Here is a 22,817-nt window from a genome sequence, read left to right as displayed (position 1 = left end):
CGTTCAAAATGAAATTAGTCAAATAGTTAAGTCTCCAGATTTTTTCTCTCTGTGTGGCCAGCTGCGAACAGTGGCAGTTTCAATGCCAAATTGTATAAGCAGCTGCAGTGGCTCAGCCAAGCGGCAAATGTCCTGCGGTGACAAAAGCAAAGCACCACCCCACATTCAGTTGCTTTAAGATCCTGTCGAAAAAGGTGATGCAACCGTGACCTCCGACCTCCCGTTTTAGTCGCCAGTCGCCCTGGAAAATACCTCGAATTTAAGATGAACGTATAGCTGCTGTTCAAACACTTGCCAAAATTTCGATTGGAAAATCCTTTGTTGCAATCTAATTGGCCCGGATAGTGTTAATAAATTCTATGCTGCAAGATAGGTAGTTTGGATTGACCGTTCTTCCAATTAGAACAGCCTTTATGGCACCTTAAATGAAATAATACATGTTGGTAATATTAATTTTGTCTACATAAAAATATAATAAATTCATGTGTCAAGTGAATGTATTTAACACTTGTCTTTTTTCAAAAAATAACAATTAAAGTTTTTGAATGGGTTTACAATGAACTTATAACCTTTTAAACTCTCTATTAAATCATGATTTTCTTTGATTACGTAACAGTTAAAGGTGATAAATTGCTTAGCATCATTAACGTACCTAATTAAAACTAATTAAATAAGTTTTACACTCCTTAAACGCACTGTACTTACTATGGCAACTGTGGGCTAAGAAAAACCCGCAGTGAAAAGTCTTCTGGCTTGTCAAATAGCGCGAAATATTTTTCAATTAGCGCCGCCAGCCGCCTAACCAAAACCAGCATTTTCCCACCATTTCCCACACCCCACCAAACCCCACAGTTTTCCGCCCACATTTCACCACTTTTCCTCTGGCCCTTTTGTTAGCGAGCGAGCATTGGCCCAGTCTATGCATTTCGTCTCTATGAATGGGAGCTCTTGAGATTCATTTTCTTTCACTTTTCCCCATAATTATGGCAAAGAAATGTACGAAAAACACACGCCCCAACGCCTGCAGATGGATTTCCGGGGCTCTCAGATTTTGACGGCCTACGAGAGAAAGAAAAACACCAAGTCCGGAAAAACTTCGACTGCACTTTGGGCGATGAAAATGTTAAAACAATCGATCGGCAAACGGGACAGGCCCATTATTTAGGGCTCAATCAACCCAATTTTCAAGTCGAGCGCTGTCAGTTAAAATTACTTTTTAATGTTGTTGATTGCACTTTTAAAGCTCCATCGAAAACGTATAACGAATTTAAATCCACATAAATCCTTGATTGTTGCTGCCTATCCAATGGCATTGACAACTTATTTGGAGCAGTATCGCACTGCGTGTTAAATAATTGAATTGCCGACTGTTCAATAAGAAAGTTGATTAATTATTGAAATGAACCAGCATATCGAGCACGAAGTTGTAAACAAACGAATTCAACTCGATCAATTAACTGGACTGAATTTGGATTGTTTAAGAAATAATAAATATGCCAAGGGCATGAATATGAAAATGAATTTATGCGATGCATCGCGATGAAGGGAAATATTCAATTAAAAACAATTATTTGATTGCTTGCGATTTCAAACTTTAGTATGTTTTAAGCTAATATTTGTTTGCTTTTATCCCAAATCTATTTCTTGGGCTAAGTATTTTTTTAAATACATGTATTACTATTGTCTAAAATGTAAAATTAAATATGCTTCTAATGGTATGTCCTATGTTTAAAAATATTCCTGAATTCACTAAAACATTAAATTTAGCACCCACTATTTGAATAAAATACAATTTATATGACTCTTGATTTAATGTAAGGTCTTTCGAGTGCAGTCCCCTTTTGTGGGGCTAACTTTAAAGTACACAAGTATTTAATCTAGTCCCCAGAGCAGGCAACCAACCTCTTAACCCCTTGGCACCGCACTTTAACCCGCTGCAACTGCTGCCAAGTGACCCAAATCAGGGTCTGCCGTCTGCGGTGCTCGTCTGCTCGGAAATTAGAAACTGAGGGACAGGATCCAGCTTCCAGTTGGCTATCCAATCCCAATCCTTTGCTCCTCGCGCGACTTTCGAGATGGCTTTTGAGTGGCTTTTGCGCTTAGTTGGCTTAATTACGAACGCGCCGAGAATCAGGCCGCTGCAGCGATAAGTATCGATTAGTATCGCTAAAGTGAGTACTCTCCATGGCCGTTCCAAGTCAGCATCGTAATCAAGGTCCCCCTGAGAAATAAGTTCGAATAAATTACTAAATAGTTAAATAGTTAGTATCTAAAAAGTATAATTTCTATTCTTCTTTGCAATGTCGGATGCTGTAAATATCATGAGGGGTTTGCAATCACCTATAAGGTTCCCATGAGAAAGAATTTCGAAATAATTAGTAAATAGTTAAATAGTTTCTAAATTTCAATTATTTTATTTAGTGCTGTAAATATCCAGTAGTATTGGATTTCTTAACGATCTTTCCATGTTGTAAAAAAAACACATAAGTCAATCAACAATATATAAAAGTTATACTTCTGTAGGAATTTAATGGAATATTTTTCCCTACACACTTAATTTAAATTTATTCAAATAAAATAGACTTAGTAATGAGTAGTAACTTAATTTTCAAGTGCTACAAGTATTTGTTTACTTATAAATTAATACACTAATCGCTATGAATTAGAAAATTATGAATTCTGCATTTAAAAACTTAATACTTATGTTTAATTATTTCGGTTGTTCTGATGATTATTATTTATTGCAATATTGAAATATTCATATTTTAGTTACTTTTCTCTCGGTGCAGCATGTCTGGTCCTGGTTCTTATGGTCTTATGCAACCCAAATATGGAGCTGGATATGGCCGGAGAAATGCCCCTCGGGAATAGAGAATGTGCCCCATATTATGTGATGCATGCATATGCGAGCAGCGACTTCTCTGGCCAAATTGAAATTCTCATGGAATTATATAAAATGCACTCAAAGGCATTTTCGGGGCAGCTTAGCAACATCAACAACTTCTGGGCACTTTGGGGCGACCGTCCTTACGACGTACGAAAAACGCCGGATTTTCGGGCATAAACAAAAAAACAAAGCAAAAAGCAAATCAGCACCCCATTCTGTTTAACGTTGGGTTGCTAAAGCTGTCACAATGAAACCCAGACTTGAGGAAATCATAATTTATTATGTCATTAGTAATTTACATTTCGTTCAGCCTTGGCGACAAATGGCACATTAGACATAACGTAATTCCACCATTAAAATTGTTATATTTTTTTATTTTTTGGGAAGAAACCCTGCTCTTCATAAAATGACAGACAAGGATTGCTTTTTAAGAGGATTTTCAGCACTGACTTGCATTAAAAGTCTGTGAATCATGTTGAAAATATTTTAAAAAGTAATAAATATATATATATATATATATATATATATATATATATATATATATATATCGGCAGTTTGCAATGCTTTTCAATGGACCTTCAGTCTTTAAATAACGATTTTCTCATAATAAATCATGCATTTAAGAGTCCAATTTTTATTTAGTTGCTTGGACCGGCATTATTTTTTTCCAAAAGAACTGAGTTGTGTGATGTGCTGCCTTGAATTGAGAAAGGAGGCAAATGCAACTCATTGGAATCCATCACACGACCACACCACACAAAGAAAAATAAATGCCTTAATTACATTTCAATTAAAAACATATAAATATATAATATATTCAAAATAAATATCAAAATAATTGCAATTGTAGTGACTAAGTGACTTAGTTTGAAACAAAAAATAATTAAATATATTATCAAAATAAAATAACTTCAAAATTAAATTTACAAACAAAATTATTATAAAATAAAAAATAACTGCATAGAATTTGAGCCAGGACCTTTCAAGAATTAGATGACATCTTGTTATTCATGTCAATTTTTAAGCAGTTTTCACAGTGATGCACTTATTTTTGATATAATTCATTACTGATTAACAATGTACAAATATTTTGGACTTGCCATTATTTTTTCTGCGTGTAGTTGCTCCTGACCATTTGCCATTTGGCCAGACTTAATCCCGGCAATCGGTGTGATGTGGGTGATACGAATACGAACACGAATACAAAAACGTATACGTATACGTATGCGAATGCGAATGGGAATGGAAATGCCGATGCCAGTGATTTGTGTATATGGTATAGAGTACGGAAAATGCGATATGTGGACCGTGATGTTTGCACTCCGGTGCAGCGATGCAATGCGATGCGATGCGATGCTATAAATAAGCCTGGTATTTATTAGGGGGCAATCATAAACTGCGTTAACAACGGGCACTCTGCCAATCTGGCAATCTGTGAATATGCCAACGAATCGAGAATAAGATCCGGTAAACAAAGGAGCCCATTCCGTTGTCGTTGTCTCGTTGTGCGATAAGCTTTCAATTAATTCTGACCGGGCCAACAGGGCGGATGAAAATTGCAAACGGCAAACGGGAACGGCAACGGAAACAGAATCGAAGGGAAGGGAAGTGAAGGGGCAGCGGCAGCGGCAAGAGATCAATTTCCAATTGCAACACGTACACATACATACGTCCGATATATATGCTAATATCCGAAGATAAAGAACCAGCTGATGAAGGTCGCATTCACATCGCAGATGAACAATGAAAACAATGTGAGGGGTATTTGTAGGTGTACGTGCTGAAAACCATCCAGTTAGTTAATTTGATTTTCTGCTCACCGGGAAATGCCAGTGTGCAAACTCCTGATATCTTAGACAACTCACAAGAGGCAAAAGACATTTCAATATTAATTAAGCTTAGAAAAGTTATATTAAGCAAGTGAAAATACTAATATATATGGGGAAAGGTTTTAGGCAAATTTAAAAATTAAAACATAGGATTTATTATATTAATATAATAATTACCAAAAAAAATATATAAATAAGTATGTGATTATATCTGATAGGACTATGTAATATTTTTTAAAATAATCTTTAAAAACTATTTTTTATGCCGATAAAGCTTAACATATTTATTTTAAAGGCAATTTTAAAATGATAAAAAAGTAGTTGAACAGGCAACCTTTATTTCTTAAAAATGACTTGCTCTTTTGTTCAGAATTGACAGCTTATGACTGATTATTTGACTATAAGTATGATGATAAGCTGATTTCCCTGTCTGTTTTTTTCTTAGCATTTTCACAATGTGGTCGATGGCGAAATGACCCTACTGTCCAACATCCTCGACTGTGGAGGCGGCATTCCCGCCCAGCGCCTCGCCCGCCTGCTGCGCCAGTCCAGCTCATCAGGATCGACCCCATCCGGATCAGCATCCGGGCCATTTGAATCCAAATCCATGCTGGAGCCGACAACCTCGCACATCCTGCCGACCGGACGAGTGCCAATCCTGCACGATTTTGGTTCCTCGTCAACAGAATCGCCGCTAACGGGAACGTACCTCCTCGATGGCGTGGCCAGTGTGGCCGAGATGGCCCTGGAGCCCACAGTCAGGGACATCCTGTCCGATCCGGATCCGGACAAGGTTCTCAGCAATCTCAACGCCAGCGCACCCTGGAATTTAACGCTTGCCTCGTCGGCGGCCACCAATTTCGAGAACTGCTCGGCGCTTTTTGCCAACTACACCCTACCGCAAACTGGTGAGTGGGTATATACACCCAAAAATAACATATAAGTTTAGTTTTAATACTTTTGTCTTGAAAATAAACAACAGATAGTATTGATTCAAATATAAATAATATAATCCCTATACTTTTAAGTTTCATTTCTATACCGGAGAGTCTAAACCTGTAGTCTAAATTATTATTGGTATTAATCTTATTGAGAAATTTTCCACATCGAATAGCTTAAAACAACAGATTAGTTTCTATGAACATTTTTTTAAGTGTAAAGTAATTTAAAGCTTAGGAAATCGCTGCTCAACAGAGGTTTTTAACCATTTAATGATTGTAAAGTTGGAATGCTTCGAGTTTGTTAATCGTAGGTGAAATGAAACTTATATTTTCTTTTTTAAACAAATTTATTTTGTGCAATAGAACAAATAATATTAGGCAAAATTTCTCTGTACACAAATAAAAGCAAAGAGCTTTCTAACTTGATAGCCATTTTGAGAGGTTTAATAAAACAAATAACAAATTAAAATAATACAACTACTAAAGCTTAAATTCTGTTTGTAAAAGTCTAGCTTTTTTAAACAAGTATGATTATATTAAACGATGACTCAATTGTAAAGTCTGATTTCTTTTTGACTTGTTGTTGTATTTGGACAGGTCTCTACTGCAATTGGACATGGGACACATTGCTCTGCTGGCCACCCACTCCGGCCGGAGTCCTGGCCCGGATGAACTGCCCTGGCGGCTTTCACGGCGTGGATACGCGCAGTAAGTTACTAAAGGACTTAAAGGGGTTTTTAGTTACCTAATCGTTCGTTAGTCAGGGCTTAACCAGCTGTAAGCTGACTTTGTTCGGCCGATTAAAAGTCAAAGGACATAACCTGCGGTTATTATCCATATCTGGCGGCCACAATTATGCGGATCATTAGCTGGCAATCCGTTCAAGTGCTGCTTGGCAAACAATTACTTGATTTCGTATTCATCGAAAGGATGTCAATATTTGCATGCCTGACTGGCGCGTCCATTCAACCGAACTCCCAATCGGCCCCGCCCTCTTTTAACCCTCTACTCTATATATACCCTATTTAACCCGACGGGGTCATCGTAAAACTGGGCCAAAAGTGGGCGTGGACAATGCCAGGGGCTGTCCAATATGCCCAGCAATATGACCAGGTGTTCCATGTGCATACCTCTAACTAGGTTTGAAAATCCAGGAAAATCGATTGCTTAATTACGATCCGAAATGTGTCCGACCTCTCCGATTTGATAACCCGCAAAATTGAAAGCTTTCCCAGGGGAAACTGGTATTTCATAAACGCAGGCAATATACACTGAAAAAAAGGGCCCTCTCATAAAAAATTCTTGGTTTTTTGGGGAGACTAATGACAAATTTAAAAACTTTACAAAAACTGAATGCTATATTTTTAGTTATTCAGTGCATAATTTAAACATAAGTACGATAACATGCATTAGAAAATTCGTAAATAATTCCCAAAGCAAAGAAAACATAATTTGTCCAAGTGCATAATTTCCCTGGCCTCATTTTTCCGCTCCTTGTCTTGATTTTTAGCCCCAATCCTTGCAGCTAAACGAGGTCGCCCATTCGATTGGCATAATTGCACTTGTCAGTCAGTGTGTCAAAGTTCGATTACCGTCATTAATCCGTGGAAACCATTTCCCCTTTCTCTCCGACACACAGAATTCGCCATCCGCAAGTGCGAACTGGATGGCCGGTGGGGCAGCAGGCCCAATGCCACGGAGGTGAGTCCGCCGGGATGGACGGACTACGGGCCGTGCTACAAGCCGGAGATTATCCGCCTCATGCAGCAGATGGGCAGCAAGGACTTCGATGTGAGTTAAATGCCTTCGATGGCCATTTAAACGTTTTGTAAAGAAGCCATTTTTATGCGGTTTTTTTTTTAATTTGTATCGTACATAATGGAGTTGCAAATATGAATATCTGACTATTGAAAGCAACACGTAATATTTAATATTTCGATTATTTAATATTAAAATAGTTTAATTAATTTGGATAATATTTATTTTAAAATGAATACCTCTTGTTTAAATGTTTGTTTAAATAAGTTAAATATGGGTTTAATTTAAATTAACTTTTGTAAATATTAATATTTATTCCGGATGACTATTTCTGGAAAAAAATTTGTTTGCCTATGAAAGTTAAAAATATTTTTTTTTACCACAAGTTCTTGTAACACTTACATAATTTACAAAAAAATCTTTTTTTCATTTTGACTCTGGTATTATAGTAACTGCTTTTCGTTTTGTGATATCCCATAGCTCTACATAGACATAGCCAGAAAGACTAGAACGCTGGAGATCGTGGGCCTCTGCCTTTCGCTGTTCGCCCTAATAGTTTCTCTGCTGATCTTCTGCACATTCCGCTCCCTGCGGAACAATCGCACCAAGATCCACAAGAACCTGTTCGTCGCCATGGTGCTGCAGGTGATCATCCGGCTGACTTTGTATCTGGATCAGTACCGGCGGGGAAACAAGGAGGCGGCCACCAACACCAGTCTCTCAGTCATTGAAAACACGGTGGGTCTAATAAGTACCTTTGACATGATAACATGATTAAAAATATATTTTTAATGATTTTCGTGTTTCAGAGATATTTAAATTGAAACAAAAAAGTTTTTAAGCATATAAGTATGCAAATATAAAGTTTACGTTCTGAAATCTCTGGAAAAAGTGTTTTAAGTTTACTATAACATTATATCTAAAATATATTTAAAATATTTCCTCGCAAATAGTTTTTAAGCTATTAAGTATGCAAATATAATGGTAACGTTCTCAAATCTCAGGAATCTGTTTTCTTTTGAAACTAAAATAAATCTCCACATTCTAACATCAAATTCAAGAGGTTTTAACTCATTTAAAAATAATAAAAGTTAACTACAAAAAAATTTGAATACGAAAGTCCAAAAGATTCCTTCAAAAGTCGTAGATCCGCATACTTTTACATAACTTTATAGGTGATTGTAATATTTCAGCGTTTTCTGTTCCAAATATTAGAAATCCCCAATCCGTTTGGGGTTTCCCATAATAAAAGCTGCTGATCTATGAAATTTTTTGTAAAATCACTAGAGATGCATTACTAATTAGCAATTTTCATCGGCAGCCCTATTTGTGCGAGGCCTCGTATGTGCTTTTGGAGTACGCCCGTACCGCCATGTTCATGTGGATGTTCATCGAGGGTCTCTATCTGCACAACATGGTGACGGTGGCCGTTTTCCAGGGCAGTTTTCCCCTCAAGTTTTTCTCGCGTCTCGGCTGGTGTGCCCCCATCCTGATGACCACCGTTTGGGCGAGATGCACGGTGATGTATATGGACACTTCGCTGGGCGAATGCCTGTGGAACTATAATCTCACACCATACTATTGGATCCTCGAAGGACCGCGACTGGCGGTTATACTGGTTGGCTATTTCGTTATCTCGTACTACGTCCTCTTATTTATTTATTGCCCAAACTAAACTTGCAGCTAAATTTTTGTTTCCTGGTGAACATAATACGGGTGCTGGTGATGAAGTTGCGCCAATCGCAGGCCAGCGATATAGAACAGACTCGAAAAGCGGTCAGGGCCGCGATAGTCCTACTACCACTTTTGGGTATTACCAATCTCCTGCACCAGCTGGCCCCTCTGAAAACGGCCACGAACTTTGCCGTCTGGTCGTATGGGACCCACTTCCTCACCTCGTTCCAGGGATTTTTTATAGCTCTTATTTACTGCTTTTTAAACGGCGAGGTAAGCAGTTATATTTCTTTTCTGTAATTTAATTAGCAATTTGAATGTATTAAGAATGAAATTAATTTTTCGTATTGTATTGTTTCTATATTTTTTCGAAGGTGCGGGCAGTGCTGCTGAAGAGTCTGGCCACCCAGCTGTCGGTGCGAGGTCATCCGGAGTGGGCGCCAAAGAGGGCGTCCATGTACTCCGGTGCCTACAACACGGCACCGGACACGGATGCAGTGCAGCCGGCGGGTGATCCATCGGCTACCGGAAAGCGGTGAGTTTCCGCTTTAGTGGTCACCACTTGGTTTTGCTGATTTTCCGTAACATAATCAGAATATCACCGCCGCATAAAAGGTTGAACGGAAGGAAACCGAGTAGCGCCAGCATTGTGATGATCCATGAGCCGCCACAGCGGCAGCGATTGATTCCTCGGCTGCAGAGCAAGGCCCGGGAAAAGGGCAGGGATCGGGCGGAGAGGGCGGATGCGGATGCGGATGCGGAAACGAACACGAAAACGGAACCGGAACCGGATCCGGCCATCACGCGCATCCACAGCAAGGAATCGACGGCGGGAAGCACGGGATCGCGTAGCAATCGCGGCTCCAAATGGATCATGGGCATCTGCTTCCGGGGTCAAAAGGTACTAAGAGTACCGTCAGCGTCATCCGTGCCACCCGAGTCAGTTGTATTTGAGTTGTCAGAACAGTAGCCCAAACAAAACTAGTCGTAGACGTGTAGCCCATAGAGCCGTAGCCCATAGAGCCGTAGCCAAATAGAGCCGTAGATGTAGCCAACGCTATATAGCCACCACCACAGTAGCCAGCACCCAACCACCAATTACGAACCGGAAATTCCCAGCAAAATAAATATCCCACAACCAAACTATCCATCTGCATCTCCATGATAAAATATCAATTCCTAACCCGCAAAAAAAGCAATCTGAAATCAAGAACAGCACCATTATGTCGAAATAAAGTTTTTATTTTTGTAATAACTAGTGTGAAAAACTCTTTAGGTTTTACGTAGAGAAATTCCCAATAATCCCAAACCAGAAAAAACAATCTAATAACCTAAAGTCAGCATTAAAATGTTTAATTCTATATCATTTTGCGTTAAAAAAAAAATTTCTAAAGATTAATTTTTTTGTGTTTCCCAGTATTGTCCAGCTTTTGCTTTTGTGTAACTATGTATATATATTCATTCATGTAGGACAGATCCGACCCTTCCTCAAATACCATAGAACTCCAAGTCCAAATTCGATACATCGCGCGTCCATTCTTACTACCTTTAAGTTTCTATTTAATATATTTGATAACGTCAAGTTTCTATTAGCTCCATATTCTGTTCTGTACACGCAAATACACTCAAAAACACTCGCACACGGTTATGAATATATAACATTTTCCAGCAAAACTTGAGCGGCATGTTCTTCTTATTCTATTAATTCTAAAATACTAGATTGAAATATTCGAGTAACTTAACACAAACTTCACGTTACTATGCAGTGTGACCAAATCGCAAGGGGGAACTATGAACTAATTTATAAAAAAAGAAAAGGTTTTTTTTTATATTTTCAAATAGTTTCAACGTGCTGAAGTTATTGTTTCTTATTTTATGGCTGAACAAGTTAAAACTAGTTTTAATGCCTATCTACCAAAACTTTTTTTATAAACCTACCATTATTTCATTGATTCTTTTTATGTTTTATCATGTATTTTAGTTTAGTAATATTATATTTTTGTATGACTTTGACATTGTATACTATTAATTGTATTGAATGTGTTATATTTTATAAAAAGTTTATTTAATATGGTACTTCCTTATGCTTTGGACAGACTGTGCTTTATGTTTGTTAAGCTGGTCACACTGCCAGTCACGATCGTTTACGTTCACTGTCACTGCCTTGAATATTGCTCGCTGCGCTTTGTTTTGCAACGAAATACTTTTCCACGATCGATATTAAACTAATGGGGTCCGCAATCGGAGACATAAATTGAATAAATATTTTTCCGGCTTATCTCCCGACTCTGTTTCCCACTTAAAATGCGGCGCTCTTTCCGGACTTTCGTCTTCTTTTCCTCTTCTCTTCGTTTATCGATTGCAGGACAAATGTGTGATGCCAGGTTCCCAAAAGACGCAGCAAATATTTATGACGTCACAACTGGCACCGACGTCGACGCTGGCAGCGGTAGCAACAACAATAACCACAACAACAACAACCGCAGCAGCAAAAACCACAATAGCAACAATCGCTACAATCGCAACGATAACAAAATCGAAGGCAAAAGCCAAAGCGATTGCAAAAGGTCATCAAATGCCGAAATCTTAAAGGATATCGATCTCTATTTCTTGCAAGCGCAACTGTACTAAGCGAAACTAAAATGCTGAAAAGTGTGCACGTTTTTTGTATGCAGCGGCTTCGATTATACCGCTAAAAGTTTCGATAAATATCGATTAATATACATTATATCCAATATTTTTTGTATACTTACCAACGAAGTGGTGGATCACAATTTTTTTGCATATACATCCGTATATACATATTTATATATTTAAAGAGAATGTGTAATGAGTGTATTGATGAATGTAATTGTTAATTTTTTTTTTGAATAAGCTCAAATAACATAAATGTAACGGTATTTACATAAAGCATAGAGAAAACATATTTACATACTTGGTATTTACACTGTCGCATGCAAAAGAGAAACCTGATAGAAATATCGGAGCATATATCGTATATTGAATATACACGCATATATATTAAAAATAAACACGTAAAGAGAGTACAAAGCACTTGGAATGGTAAAGAGGAACAAGAAGAAAATAAACGGAATTTGAGCGTATCACTATGTCACACATCATCTGATCTCTGATCAGCGGGAATATTGGATATTCACCCTAACGTTAAGCTTACTATGCATTTTTAAATGTAATATTTTGTGTGTGAAGCCGCGTCGGTTTTGATTTATTTACTCTGTTTCCGTTTCGCTTCACGCAATTTTCAAAACTAAGAATTCAAGCCGAATTTAAGAAATGGAACCTAAAAAAAACCAGAACACCCAGTGTTCGATGGCAAACTATTACGTGTATAAGGCTAAATGGAAAATGAATAAACATGATTTTATATGCATACATACTAAACCAAATTCGGTTGTCTATTTTCTTCATCTTACTTGGGATCAGGTTCGAGGTCCACAAAGCTTGCGCTTTCAGATCGGCACGTGTCATTCGCGAATTCCCAAATTGGCCCAGCTTAATTGGCAATTTTGGTCCATAAGCAGCTTAATCGGACGATTTAATGGGCAGTCAAAAAAGTGCGATAAAAAGATGATGTGGATATTATGCCAGCTAACAATAATCGACGTTTTGGATACCCTATAACTGTATAGTTTAAAAATTAACTTACTAATTAGTTTTATAATTATTTTGTACTTAAATTTAAAGGCTTTTTTTCACTTAATAATGCTGACTTCCGTAGAACTTCCCATCCTAAGCAGTCTCAATGACAATTAAGTCACTAATTGCTGGTGATAGAAAAACTGACAGGCATATAGATGACCTATTTAAATTGCATAAAATGCATCAACTACTAATAAGGCAAATCGACATTGGAGAAATGAATCTCTTTACCTATAAGAGTATACAAAAAAATAACGTTTTACTACGTTTACTTGATATTTAAACTATTTTGAAAAGCTAAACTCAACTGTTTTTGATTTTAACCATTAATTTGAAGATTTGGTAAATCGAGCGTATACTTAATATATCTCTCAATTTTGTATGCGTATACTTGATATTTATCGTGCGTATACTTGTTTTTAGCTGACTCTTTTTCCGCAGTGCACACTTAGACACTTAGATACACAGAAGCCAATTGACAATTGAAACCACAAACATAGCAATCACAAAGGTTACGATTACGGATTGTATTTCCAAGAACGACAAGCGGTACAACATCCGGATCACAATGAACAACGACAACAAAAACAAGAGGTGGTCTTCTAATGGGCGGTAGTGGTGGTGGTGGTGGTGAGGTAGCAGAGTTGAATTGGGTGATGTTTGGTGGTCAGGTAAATGGGGTACTTTGGAAGTGGAATCGGTCTAGAAGAGCAGGTCCTCGTCGCCGTCCTCATCGAGGATGTTTTGCGCCTCCTTGGTCTCGGTCACTTGGCCCAAACGCCGCTGCTCCTCACGTTTTTTATCGGATGCCTTACGAGCCTCGCGTTTCTTATCCTGGATCTTCTTCAGCCGATAGAACTCCTCACGCTCCAGTTCGTCCAGCTCGCTGATGATGTACTCTATGGTTCGGTTGATGCGGGGTATGATCACTGGAAAGGATAACAAATAATTAGGTTATATTATAAATTACATATTTTAAAGAAAAGAGAAAAATCATTAAGTCTTACAGACAACAAAATATAGCAAGCCAAAAATTAAACATTAATTGCAAAATAATACAATATCACACTCATAATTTTAAAATATTATTGAAAAAGACTACAGAAATTAAGTATGCGAAAATTATAAATAAGAAATTAAATTTAAGTTCTTTTATAATGCAGTTTGGATACTTTTAAACTTTTTTTGCATAATTCGAGCACTATTTTTTCTGTCTATTTTGAAATTTTAGTGATATTAAAATGTAAAGCATAATACCTTAAGTTTTAAATAATTTGCCTTGAAAACTAAGTTTTTGGATTTAAGAAATGTTTGTACTTTACATATTTAAGTGCGTAAACAAAATATAAATATATATATATTGTATATAATAAGACCCATGAGAAAAAGCTTAGAAATGGGGTTTCTAGCCCGCCACCCACCGTGCTCAATGGCATTGACTCGCCGGTTGGTGACCTTGATCACATCGTCGAGGGTCACAAAGGAGGTCTGCAACGAGGCCAGTTCGACGAGGAGGCGCACGGCGCACTGGTAGTTCTTCTTGAGCTTGGCCAGCTGCTGACCACCGCGTGCCAGGCCGGCCAACTCGTAGGTGTCCACACCATCCGTATACGGCTCAAACACGGGCAACGTGACCCCGGCCACATTGTCCTTTTTGGTCCTGATCTTGATCTGCGCCTTTGTCACATTCTGCAGCACTATCTGGTTAATGTCGCCAGTGGTGAACTTGACCTCGGCCAACGAGAAGGCAGCCTCCTTCATCACCTGACCCATTAGGGTTTTGGTCTGCAAAATAATCGTAGGTTATAGTGGCACAAGTCCATCATTCAGCGTGTGCTCACCTCTATGATCTTGCCCAGAATCAGGCGAAAACGCATCTGCAGAGCATCTGCTTTCTTTTTCAACAAGCCATGTCCCTTGGTGGCCCCAGCCAAACGCGATTTCATCAACGTTTGGGCACTACAACATTTATACATATAGCATGGATTCAAATCCTACCAGGATCTGTGATACTCACCCACGTGAGGGAAATATAGGCAGGCGATCTTTGGCTGCCATTAAAAATTAAACACTCAAGTAAAAAACTTAAAAAAAAAAATAACAAAAATACAACACGCACCACGCCAACCAAGTCCGAACTATAAATAACAACAACAAAATATTTACTAAATATATGCGAGATACTACGAAAATAAAATAGACGACAAAAAATAAGACGAGGGAACGACAAACAGCACGACAACAAACTGGGCCAGCGAATGAGCGACCTGGCGAGAGAGTGACGATCTCTAGATGGGATACGATGTTATGGGATAGAATGGAATCGAATAGAATCGAATCGAATCGAGTCGGATGGACTCGGATCGGAGGGGCTATTATGGGGGCTCGGAATTGGATTCGGGCCACTCAGCTGTTCCGGAACAGCTGCCACACATTATAACACAGTATATGCGATGATAAAAGGTATGTCCGATATGCAAACACCTGTAACTCGGTGGTTTTTGGGCTTCGGGATATGAAATTTGGTAGACCACCTTTTGAAAACTATTTTATTGTGAGGTATTATAATTATTCTTCTCGGCATTCAATATTTTTATGATAATTTAATTATGAGTTTTTCGTTAACCTATATGAATAACTTGTATATAAATAGTGTTAATGTGGAGGCATGTATTAATAATACCACAAAACACAGAACAGAATATGAATAACTTGTATATAAATTGGTTTACTCTTAAGGCAGTAAAATCAAATCACAAAACAAAGGTAAAACGTTTAGTCGTTAGGGCTAAGCAGACCAGAATAGTTCTCTCAACAAAGATATGTATGAACTTTTAATTAGTTAAACCATAACTTTAACGAATTGATTATTAAAATATATACAAAATGTAAAGTATATAATGCTTTTTAGCGATGACATCAGCTGATCCAAGAGCAAAAATTGTGATGATATAAAATCACTTTGTCAACAGAATTTTAAATATGGGTAAGTTTGACATTCCGGTTGTATTGATCATTTTCCCAAGCTTTTGGATATTCTCACCATATCATGGACTTATAAGTAAGATTCTAAATTTCTTGGCCTCTTAATATTATGGATTTCGGAAAGTTCTCCCAAAGGATTTCCGAGATCGCGATCAACCGCGGATTTCAATGGAGCAACAAAAGGATGTACCATTTGAAGGGCAGTTAGTGATTGCACCCGTTCGATAGTCACTCGATAGGCCGATTGTCATTTTGACAGATTTGTGACGCAGTGATGCCAGTTCCGTTTTATTACCGTTAGCGCAGATTGATTTCAATTGAATATGATTGCCATCAATAACGCACAACAATTTTTGGGGCAAACAAAAACTAGCTGCCACACGCAGATAAACGCACAGCGGCACTGACTTTGAAATACCTTTGTACCCCATCTGTTCGGATGTCTACGTGACTCCGGTTACGGTTACGGTTCCGTCCACGTCCATCCGGAGCAGAGCCACGCAATTTGAATATGCGTCTTGTGCCGTCATGTGACCCGATTTGAATGTACAGAGTGTGTCTATAAAGCACTATTGTCCAGAGAGAAAAAAATTAGTTTTAGTATTGCCAAAACAAATAATTTGTAAAAAATTATTATTAGTAATTATTGTACCTATCTCTGCTATACAAATATTATAGCATGTACTGTTTTATTATTAAATATTTAAAAAAAATACACTGCCTTGTTTTCCCCAGTGCAGTTTACCCATTGTGTGTCAGTGGACACGTGCCATCCCCATTTGGACACAGCCCAGTGGCGATCAAGTAGGGGTATTAATTAAAGTAATGAATATGCATACCAGCGAGTAACGAGGTGAGGAAAGGTCGGAATTCGATGGCACTTTTGGTCAGCAACGGCTTTACGTGGAAACAAGGTCATCTGGGCCATTAGAAAATGTTTCCATACTCAAAAGCTTTAAACATGGCTCAAGATAAATATATATTTTAAATTGCATTTACAGTTTTGACAGCGGCCAACAAATAAAATTTGCTAAATTAAGCATTTTTAAATTCATCCGTAAAAATTAATGATTAAGCGCAGATTAAGCACCTTTTGAAAATTATTATACCTAATTTGGCGTAAAGAAAATGAATTAATTTTAAAACATTTAAAAACACTTCTTATCATGTTAAGTGCATTACCAACTGACACATAAGGACTCCAATATATTTATCCTACCACAAATTTTACGCCTTATTTGCACATACTTTTAAAGGATGTGTGCCCATATATATTAACAGGGATTCTCTCCCTTTTTTTTTAACTTGGCACGTCCTGGCCGTTAAGTAAGTCAAAATCTGTATATAAGTGTGAATACGGGCGTACATTGTACGGCGGGTATAACCTAACAAAGGCGGAATCAACAGTTGGTGCAAATTCGAACAAAAAAGGGGGGTTTTGGGTGGATTTTACGAAGGGAAATCGAGCGGGGAAAACTCTCGATTTTACTGGGCTAACAATTGTATAAGTATTTGTATTTGGGCATAAGTCACGGCCAGGCAATCGTTCACGTTGCGTATACGCATGGCTCACTCGGAGGACACGACAACAACAGGCAAAACAGAGCAACTGTTGGACGGCAAAGCGGGCTCCCCTGCCCCCTTCTTTTACCCCACCCCGAAGGGCAGCATTTTTCTCATGCTTCGGCAATGATGCAAACCCGAGGGCGTACACTGAGCGCAAAAATGGGTACTCCTTGGGCACTACATTACGTACGTACAAATAATCCTTTAATCGTATTCAAAATTATCACTCCGATTCTGGTTAAAAGTTACATTTGCCATCACGATTCGATTTCGTTCAAGTAAGCCTATGCTTAAAATTCCCAACATGTTTTTCGGTAGCAAATATTAATTTATATTTCAACTGATGCTTATTGTCAGATTTTCTTTGTATTACTTTCTGAATCCATTTTGATTGTAAAATTAAACCTATAATAAACTAACAAGCTTTAGTGATCAATGAAGTTAAAGTTTGGTTTTCCTTAGATTGTTTGATTAAAAAATAGTAAAATATTTTTTCGCAAAATATATTGCTAGATATTTTCTCGAGGTGAACATACGGGATGCTGTCGCTGGTGGTTCACTTTTGTCGGCTGCTCCAGCTGCTCCAGTCGCGTTTCGCATCTGAAAGCGCCCGCAAGTAGGTTACACATTTTTTCCCAGCTGAGGAAAACAAACAACAAGTCCTCGAAATACCGTCCATTTTATCCACTTCAATTCGTCGCAAAACTACAGAGTAAGTGGAACTAACGTCTAAATTTCATGTGATCCAACTCGAAATCGGTTTGCCACAGGTGATACGGGGTCGTGTTTGTAATGGTCTTTGGAATTAAACGAAAAGGATGATATGGTACTTTGTGTGGCGGCGCGGGGGGGAGTGTCATTGGGAGCGCCTTTCGATGGGGGTGTGTCATTAGGGCAACCACAAAGGTTGGGGAAAGTGCAATGAGAGTGAGAGACAAAGGTTGAAATTCAAAAGGGCAGAGAGAGTTGCGACTAATTAAGTTATAGAAAAAGTGTCCTTCCCCAAACACTATAAACACCTATGATTATGTATGCGTCAAAAAAATATTTTAAAAAACGATATCAACCTTATTAAATTGTATTTCTAGGTAGAAAAAATCAGTTGTTGATTTTTTTACATTTCGGTTAATCAGGTACAATTTAATTAAACAGAACGAATTGAAAAATTACAATTGAATACCATTTTTTTTAACTACGTTCTATTTCTGCTTGACAAAAGAAAATACTTTATTTTAAGGAAAGAAACAGTTAATTTTTAATGACAAAACAAATAACGAAACAACAACACTTACGAAAATAAAGCTAAAGTTAAAGTTGAACTAAGGTAAAAGGTTGCCTTCTTCGTATAAAAAGAAAAATCATTTTTTTACATAAATACATCGAAGGAATAAACCACAGGTTTACTAACAGAAATCAATCAGATTAAAATTATTATCAAATTATAATATTTTTAGTGCTTAAATTTACAGTCAAAGATATTTAATAAAAAAATAAGATAATTTAAAGGTACTTTTACATATGACTTGACACTGCTCAAATCATTTTAATAATATATGATTCAAAGTATCAATGATAAAAACATATACAAGTTTAAACATATTAATTTAAATATTAATATTAATTACTCACCACCATTTAGGAATTGGTCACCACCCGAAGAAGTAGTGCCTCCGCTAGCTGCGCCACCATGGAGTACAAACAGATCGAATTGGAGGACTGTGACCAGGTGCTGGAGCACCTGCGTCGCTCCTTCTTTGCCGATGAGCCGCTGAACAAGTCCGCCGGATTGTGCCAAAACGGTAGCAGCTGCATCGCTCTGGAGGCTCACTGTGTGGAGGCCATCAAGGATCGGATGAGCCTGATGGCCGTGGACGCGAAAGTGGAGGGCTGCTGCAAAATAGCCGGCGTTGTGCTAAATGGCATTTTGAGGCCGGGAAACGCAGCCAAATCTTTGCAAAAATTGGACAGCACTAGCGACGCCGATTTCCGGAAGATCTTTGAGCTGCTGCACGGGCATAGTCTCAAGTACAATCTCTTCGAACACTTCGAAGTGGGTTCCATTTTCGATGTGCGCATCCTGTCGGTGGATTCCGGTTACCGTGGCCAGGGAATCGCCAACGAGCTGGTCAAGCAATCCGTGGCGGTGGCCAAAGCTAATGGCTTCCGCCTGATGAAGGCCGATGCCACTGGCATATTCTCGCAGAAGATATTCCGCTCCCACGGATTCGAGGTCTTCTCGGAGCAACCCTATGACAAATATACGGACACACATGGCAAGGTTATCCTGCCCGTTGAAGCGCCGCACATCAAGATGCAGCAGCTCTACAAGAGGATCTGTGAGGGAGATAAGGACGACAAGGAGCAGCCCCACTAAGGAGACGACTGGCTGACTCTGATTCGGAACAATAGTCTTTTATATTTTCTACATACAGCCAACGTATTTATTTATAATCGCATTGGAATGTGTTTGTGTGGGTCCACCTAAAGAAATGCAAACATATACGGAAATTACTAGATGGCAGATTACGGATAGTACGTTTGGGGCAGTTCCACTTTTGTTCCCTAAATTGAACATTCTCTGAAATTATATTTCAGTTGTTTTTATAACAAGAATCATATTTTTTAAATAACATTATGTTACATCCCTTTTAAGCGAAGATTTTCTATGCAAGTATCTGTCCTGCTACCAGTTATATTTCCATTGGTAATCCTTCATGTTTTTTAACGATGTAGTTGTTTGCTTTTTTTCCGCTTAGCGAAAATGAATGACAGATGGCATCTTAAACCCAAGGACGCCCAAATAAATCATACTTTTTAATATTTATAATAAACTAAAGGAATAAGAGATCAGGATCACTAAAAAATACTATATTTAAAAATTAACGGCTCCTAATTTATGTCTTAGACTACAAGGTAACATTACAAAATCAAGAAGAATTTACAAAAAAAAAAGAACTATGGAAAGAGATAAAAAGTCCTCTTCAACAATGATTTGCAAATAAATAACATCAAGGTCACCTAAGTGACCAAAAACACGAGGATTTAAAAAAAGGAAGCTCAATTGCACTTCCAACGATAACTTTAAAAAACATTACATGAAGTTCTTATCAACTACATTTTAGGACCTCCTAAGGTTGGCTTAACCATTCCTACTCTTAACGAGTATTTTAAATATTGCATTTGAAAAGAACTCGCTCTTTAATTGAATATGGAATGTCGCAACTTAATAATTATATATGTAAAATATATAAATTATATGGGAACAGAACCAGGAAATACCTTTGGATTACTTTCCGTTTACAGTTTTTTTGGAGCGTAAGTCGATCCACTCTATAACTATAACAGCTGCCTGGCTGGTATTTGCATAAACATTTTGTAAGTGTTGTTTTTTATGGGGACCAACTGCTAGCAATACCTAAATAAAGTACATTGTTGTGCCAAAGTTAACCAAGCAGCTCCTTCTTTAAACCTCCATCTCCCTTTAAAATGTCTCCCTTTAAGGTTCTAATATCACAAGCGCAGATTCCAATCCTCCGTTTCCTATAACCTGGCAACCTGGCAACTGCAGGTACTCCTATTCCTCTTCCGTGCTCCGCATTCGCTTTCTACTCCTTTCACTCACTGGCTGGGGTGGTTTTCTGCTCGTAGATGAAGATGATGTCCTCATCGGTGCCGTAAGCGCGACGTGCCGTGTCCATGGACTCGATGAGGCAACGGCAAATATCTGTGGAACACAGCCAAAAATGAAAATCAATGAATTTATAGCGTAATTGGATGGCACAAGGGTGACTCGATTTGCCCCGAAGTCGATTATGTTTATTAAAAATAATAAAATAAAACAAAATATAAGTTTATACAAGTTCTTTCAAATTGATTTGCTTTTAAGTTCAGGCTCTTAAATATCTTATAGAATAAACGATTTGCCGATTAAAATGTAATAAAAATTCATTAAATTTAAAATTTTCCTCATAAAAAAGTATATTGGAACCTAAAGTGCCTTGGTTTAACTATTTTTAACCACACATATTTAAACCTTATTAACACCAATCTAAGCCTTAAGCAGCCAATTTAAAAAGGGTTTACTTTCTCATCGAGTCACCTTGGTGTTCCTTGAGTACTTACGGCCATCGTGCACCTCGGGATTGTGATAGAAGAGCTTCTTGGCGGCCATGTCGTATCCACAGAGCACCACATAGTGACCGGCATACCTTTTTACACCCAATTGTCGTGTGTTTCGAGCGATGCAAGGTATATAAAGACAGCTTTTCATTTGCGATTTATGAGGTATTTGGGGGGTATTTTCGGGTGGCCTGGAGGCTTATGGGAACTTACCCGAATTTCTCCAGGACATTGCGTTTGCAGACCTCGCAGGTGAGCAACGAGGCATTGGTCAGCAGGATGACGGGTCCGTGGCGGGCCAAATGCCGCAGGATGACCTCCATGTCGACGGTGCGCTGCTCCACGCGCAGTCCATGTGCCCGGGCGTCCTTGAACTTGCGCGTCACCCGACGTTCGTCCTTGTCAATGATCTTGGAATAGTAGGTGTGCTGGGCGTAATTCGGATCGATGCCGAGCGTTTGGGTGAAGTACTCGTGGCGCACCTGATATTAGGAATGGTAAAAATACAGATTCTTTTGATAAATAATGAAATATAATTACAAAGTTTCAATATTATACGCATTTTTAGTACTAACAACAATTTTTTTTAACAAAAGAGGATTCATGATATCCGCGTGTTCTCACCTGGTAGCGCATCAGCAGGTAGCACAGGTCTATGGTCCAGGTGCTGGACCCGAATCCCTCCTCGCCGCAGACAGCCTCAAAGTTCCCAAGGAGCTGCTCCCGCTGCTGCGCCGACAGGATCATGATGATGCAGGATAGTCCGCAGTCCCAATTGTAACGCTGCTGGTAGTGCGTCAAATTGTAGTGCTTGCTGGGCGCCAGTCCGTTCATCCTGGCCAAATCCGTTGGTCCTTGGGTCCTTTTCGTCCTGTGCCCTCGACTGGCTGCGCTGCGCAGGCGAATCTGGCGTCGATTTGGGAATGTTTTGATTTTTCGGGGTTGACTTACGTTTCCTTCTTCCGAGTCTTCCTAACAAGTGTGACCGTTCATTGGGTGAGTGCAAATACACCGTGACTTTTATTTCACACACTTATTAATAAAATTTCGAATGCCAAAACTTAAAAGTTTTATAAAAACTAATTATCTCAAAGTGTTGTAGTCTATTTCATTCCCAATTTTGCGATAACCATTTTTATATGAATGGAGTTCGGGCTATGTTTTTAATCGAAATCAAAAAAATAACCTCTTAAAGCAAGCTTTACTTGAAACTCAACATAAATCGTTAGTTTTGTATCAAATAAAAATTTAAATAAAAATATTAATACTCTGGGTGTTCCCTAAACGACTGAATCTCTGAATTGATGAAATTTGGTCAGCTGTTTGTCAGCTGTTCCATACAAATACAACCCAGAAGCTGCTGAAAATTTCGTTGAATTGTTAAAGATCCAGGATAGA

At 38.3% G+C, this 22,817-nt stretch overlaps 4 protein-coding genes across 11 annotated transcripts in view; 2 read left to right on the top strand and 2 right to left on the bottom strand.

Moving 5' to 3' along the window:
• Nucleotides 1-12,491, top strand: part of LOC108137180 (PDF receptor) — a 30,424-nt gene extending 17,933 nt beyond the window's left edge. Inside the window, exons 1-10 of one of the 4 annotated variants that reach the window (XM_017258760.2) lie at nt 4,478-4,641; nt 5,162-5,624; nt 6,255-6,365; nt 7,297-7,448; nt 7,896-8,153; nt 8,737-9,033; nt 9,099-9,362; nt 9,464-9,624; nt 9,705-9,990; nt 11,455-12,491. In XM_017258760.2, coding sequence (XP_017114249.1) covers nt 4,600-4,641; nt 5,162-5,624; nt 6,255-6,365; nt 7,297-7,448; nt 7,896-8,153; nt 8,737-9,033; nt 9,099-9,362; nt 9,464-9,624; nt 9,705-9,990; nt 11,455-11,679 — 2,259 coding nt within the window. In that variant the 5' untranslated portion in view covers nt 4,478-4,599 and the 3' untranslated portion in view covers nt 11,680-12,491. The other 3 variants (XM_017258759.2, XM_017258762.2, XM_017258761.2) reach the window with 3 other exon arrangements.
• A 770-nt stretch (nt 12,492-13,261) lies between these two features.
• LOC108137209 (probable V-type proton ATPase subunit D 2) lies at nt 13,262-15,036 on the bottom strand. The gene is made up of 4 exons (XM_017258799.2): nt 14,767-15,036; nt 14,591-14,708; nt 14,171-14,534; nt 13,262-13,678 (listed from the first exon to the last, which is right to left on the bottom strand). Exons 1-4 carry the CDS (start codon nt 14,805-14,807, stop codon nt 13,452-13,454), a joined length of 750 nt encoding a protein of 249 aa, XP_017114288.1. The 5' UTR covers nt 14,808-15,036; the 3' UTR covers nt 13,262-13,451.
• A 2,518-nt stretch (nt 15,037-17,554) lies between these two features.
• Nucleotides 17,555-19,756, top strand: LOC108137175 (dopamine N-acetyltransferase). 3 transcript variants are annotated; one of them, XM_017258752.2, is made up of 2 exons: nt 17,555-18,012; nt 18,940-19,756. In XM_017258752.2, exon 2 carries the CDS (start codon nt 18,988-18,990, stop codon nt 19,672-19,674), a length of 687 nt encoding a protein of 228 aa, XP_017114241.1. In that variant the 5' UTR covers nt 17,555-18,012; nt 18,940-18,987; the 3' UTR covers nt 19,675-19,756. The 3 variants fall into 3 exon arrangements, with proteins under 3 accessions (XP_017114241.1, XP_041566736.1, XP_017114240.1); XM_041710802.1 differs by lacking the exon at nt 17,555-18,012 and adding an exon at nt 18,189-18,206; XM_017258751.2 differs by lacking the exon at nt 17,555-18,012 and adding an exon at nt 18,488-18,624.
• On the bottom strand, nt 19,692-22,440 carry LOC108137173 (protein GUCD1). 3 transcript variants are annotated; one of them, XM_017258746.2, is made up of 5 exons: nt 22,371-22,440; nt 22,044-22,311; nt 21,633-21,901; nt 21,423-21,562; nt 19,692-21,024 (listed from the first exon to the last, which is right to left on the bottom strand). In XM_017258746.2, exons 2-5 carry the CDS (start codon nt 22,251-22,253, stop codon nt 20,915-20,917), a joined length of 729 nt encoding a protein of 242 aa, XP_017114235.1. In that variant the 5' UTR covers nt 22,254-22,311; nt 22,371-22,440; the 3' UTR covers nt 19,692-20,914. The 3 variants fall into 3 exon arrangements, with proteins under 3 accessions (XP_017114235.1, XP_017114236.1, XP_017114239.1); XM_017258747.2 differs by having other exon boundaries at nt 22,044-22,306; nt 22,371-22,432; XM_017258750.2 differs by having other exon boundaries at nt 21,423-21,508; nt 22,044-22,384.
• Between the last annotated feature and the right edge of the window lie 377 nt (nt 22,441-22,817).

The sequence above is a fragment of the Drosophila elegans genome, unplaced genomic scaffold (genome assembly GCF_018152505.1).
Source record: "Drosophila elegans isolate 14027-0461.03 unplaced genomic scaffold, ASM1815250v1 contig_149, whole genome shotgun sequence".
NCBI lineage: Eukaryota > Metazoa > Arthropoda > Insecta > Diptera > Drosophilidae > Drosophila > Drosophila elegans.
The sequence above is the reverse complement of the archived record's forward strand: the minus strand, read 5'-3'. Positions and strand labels throughout refer to the sequence as shown.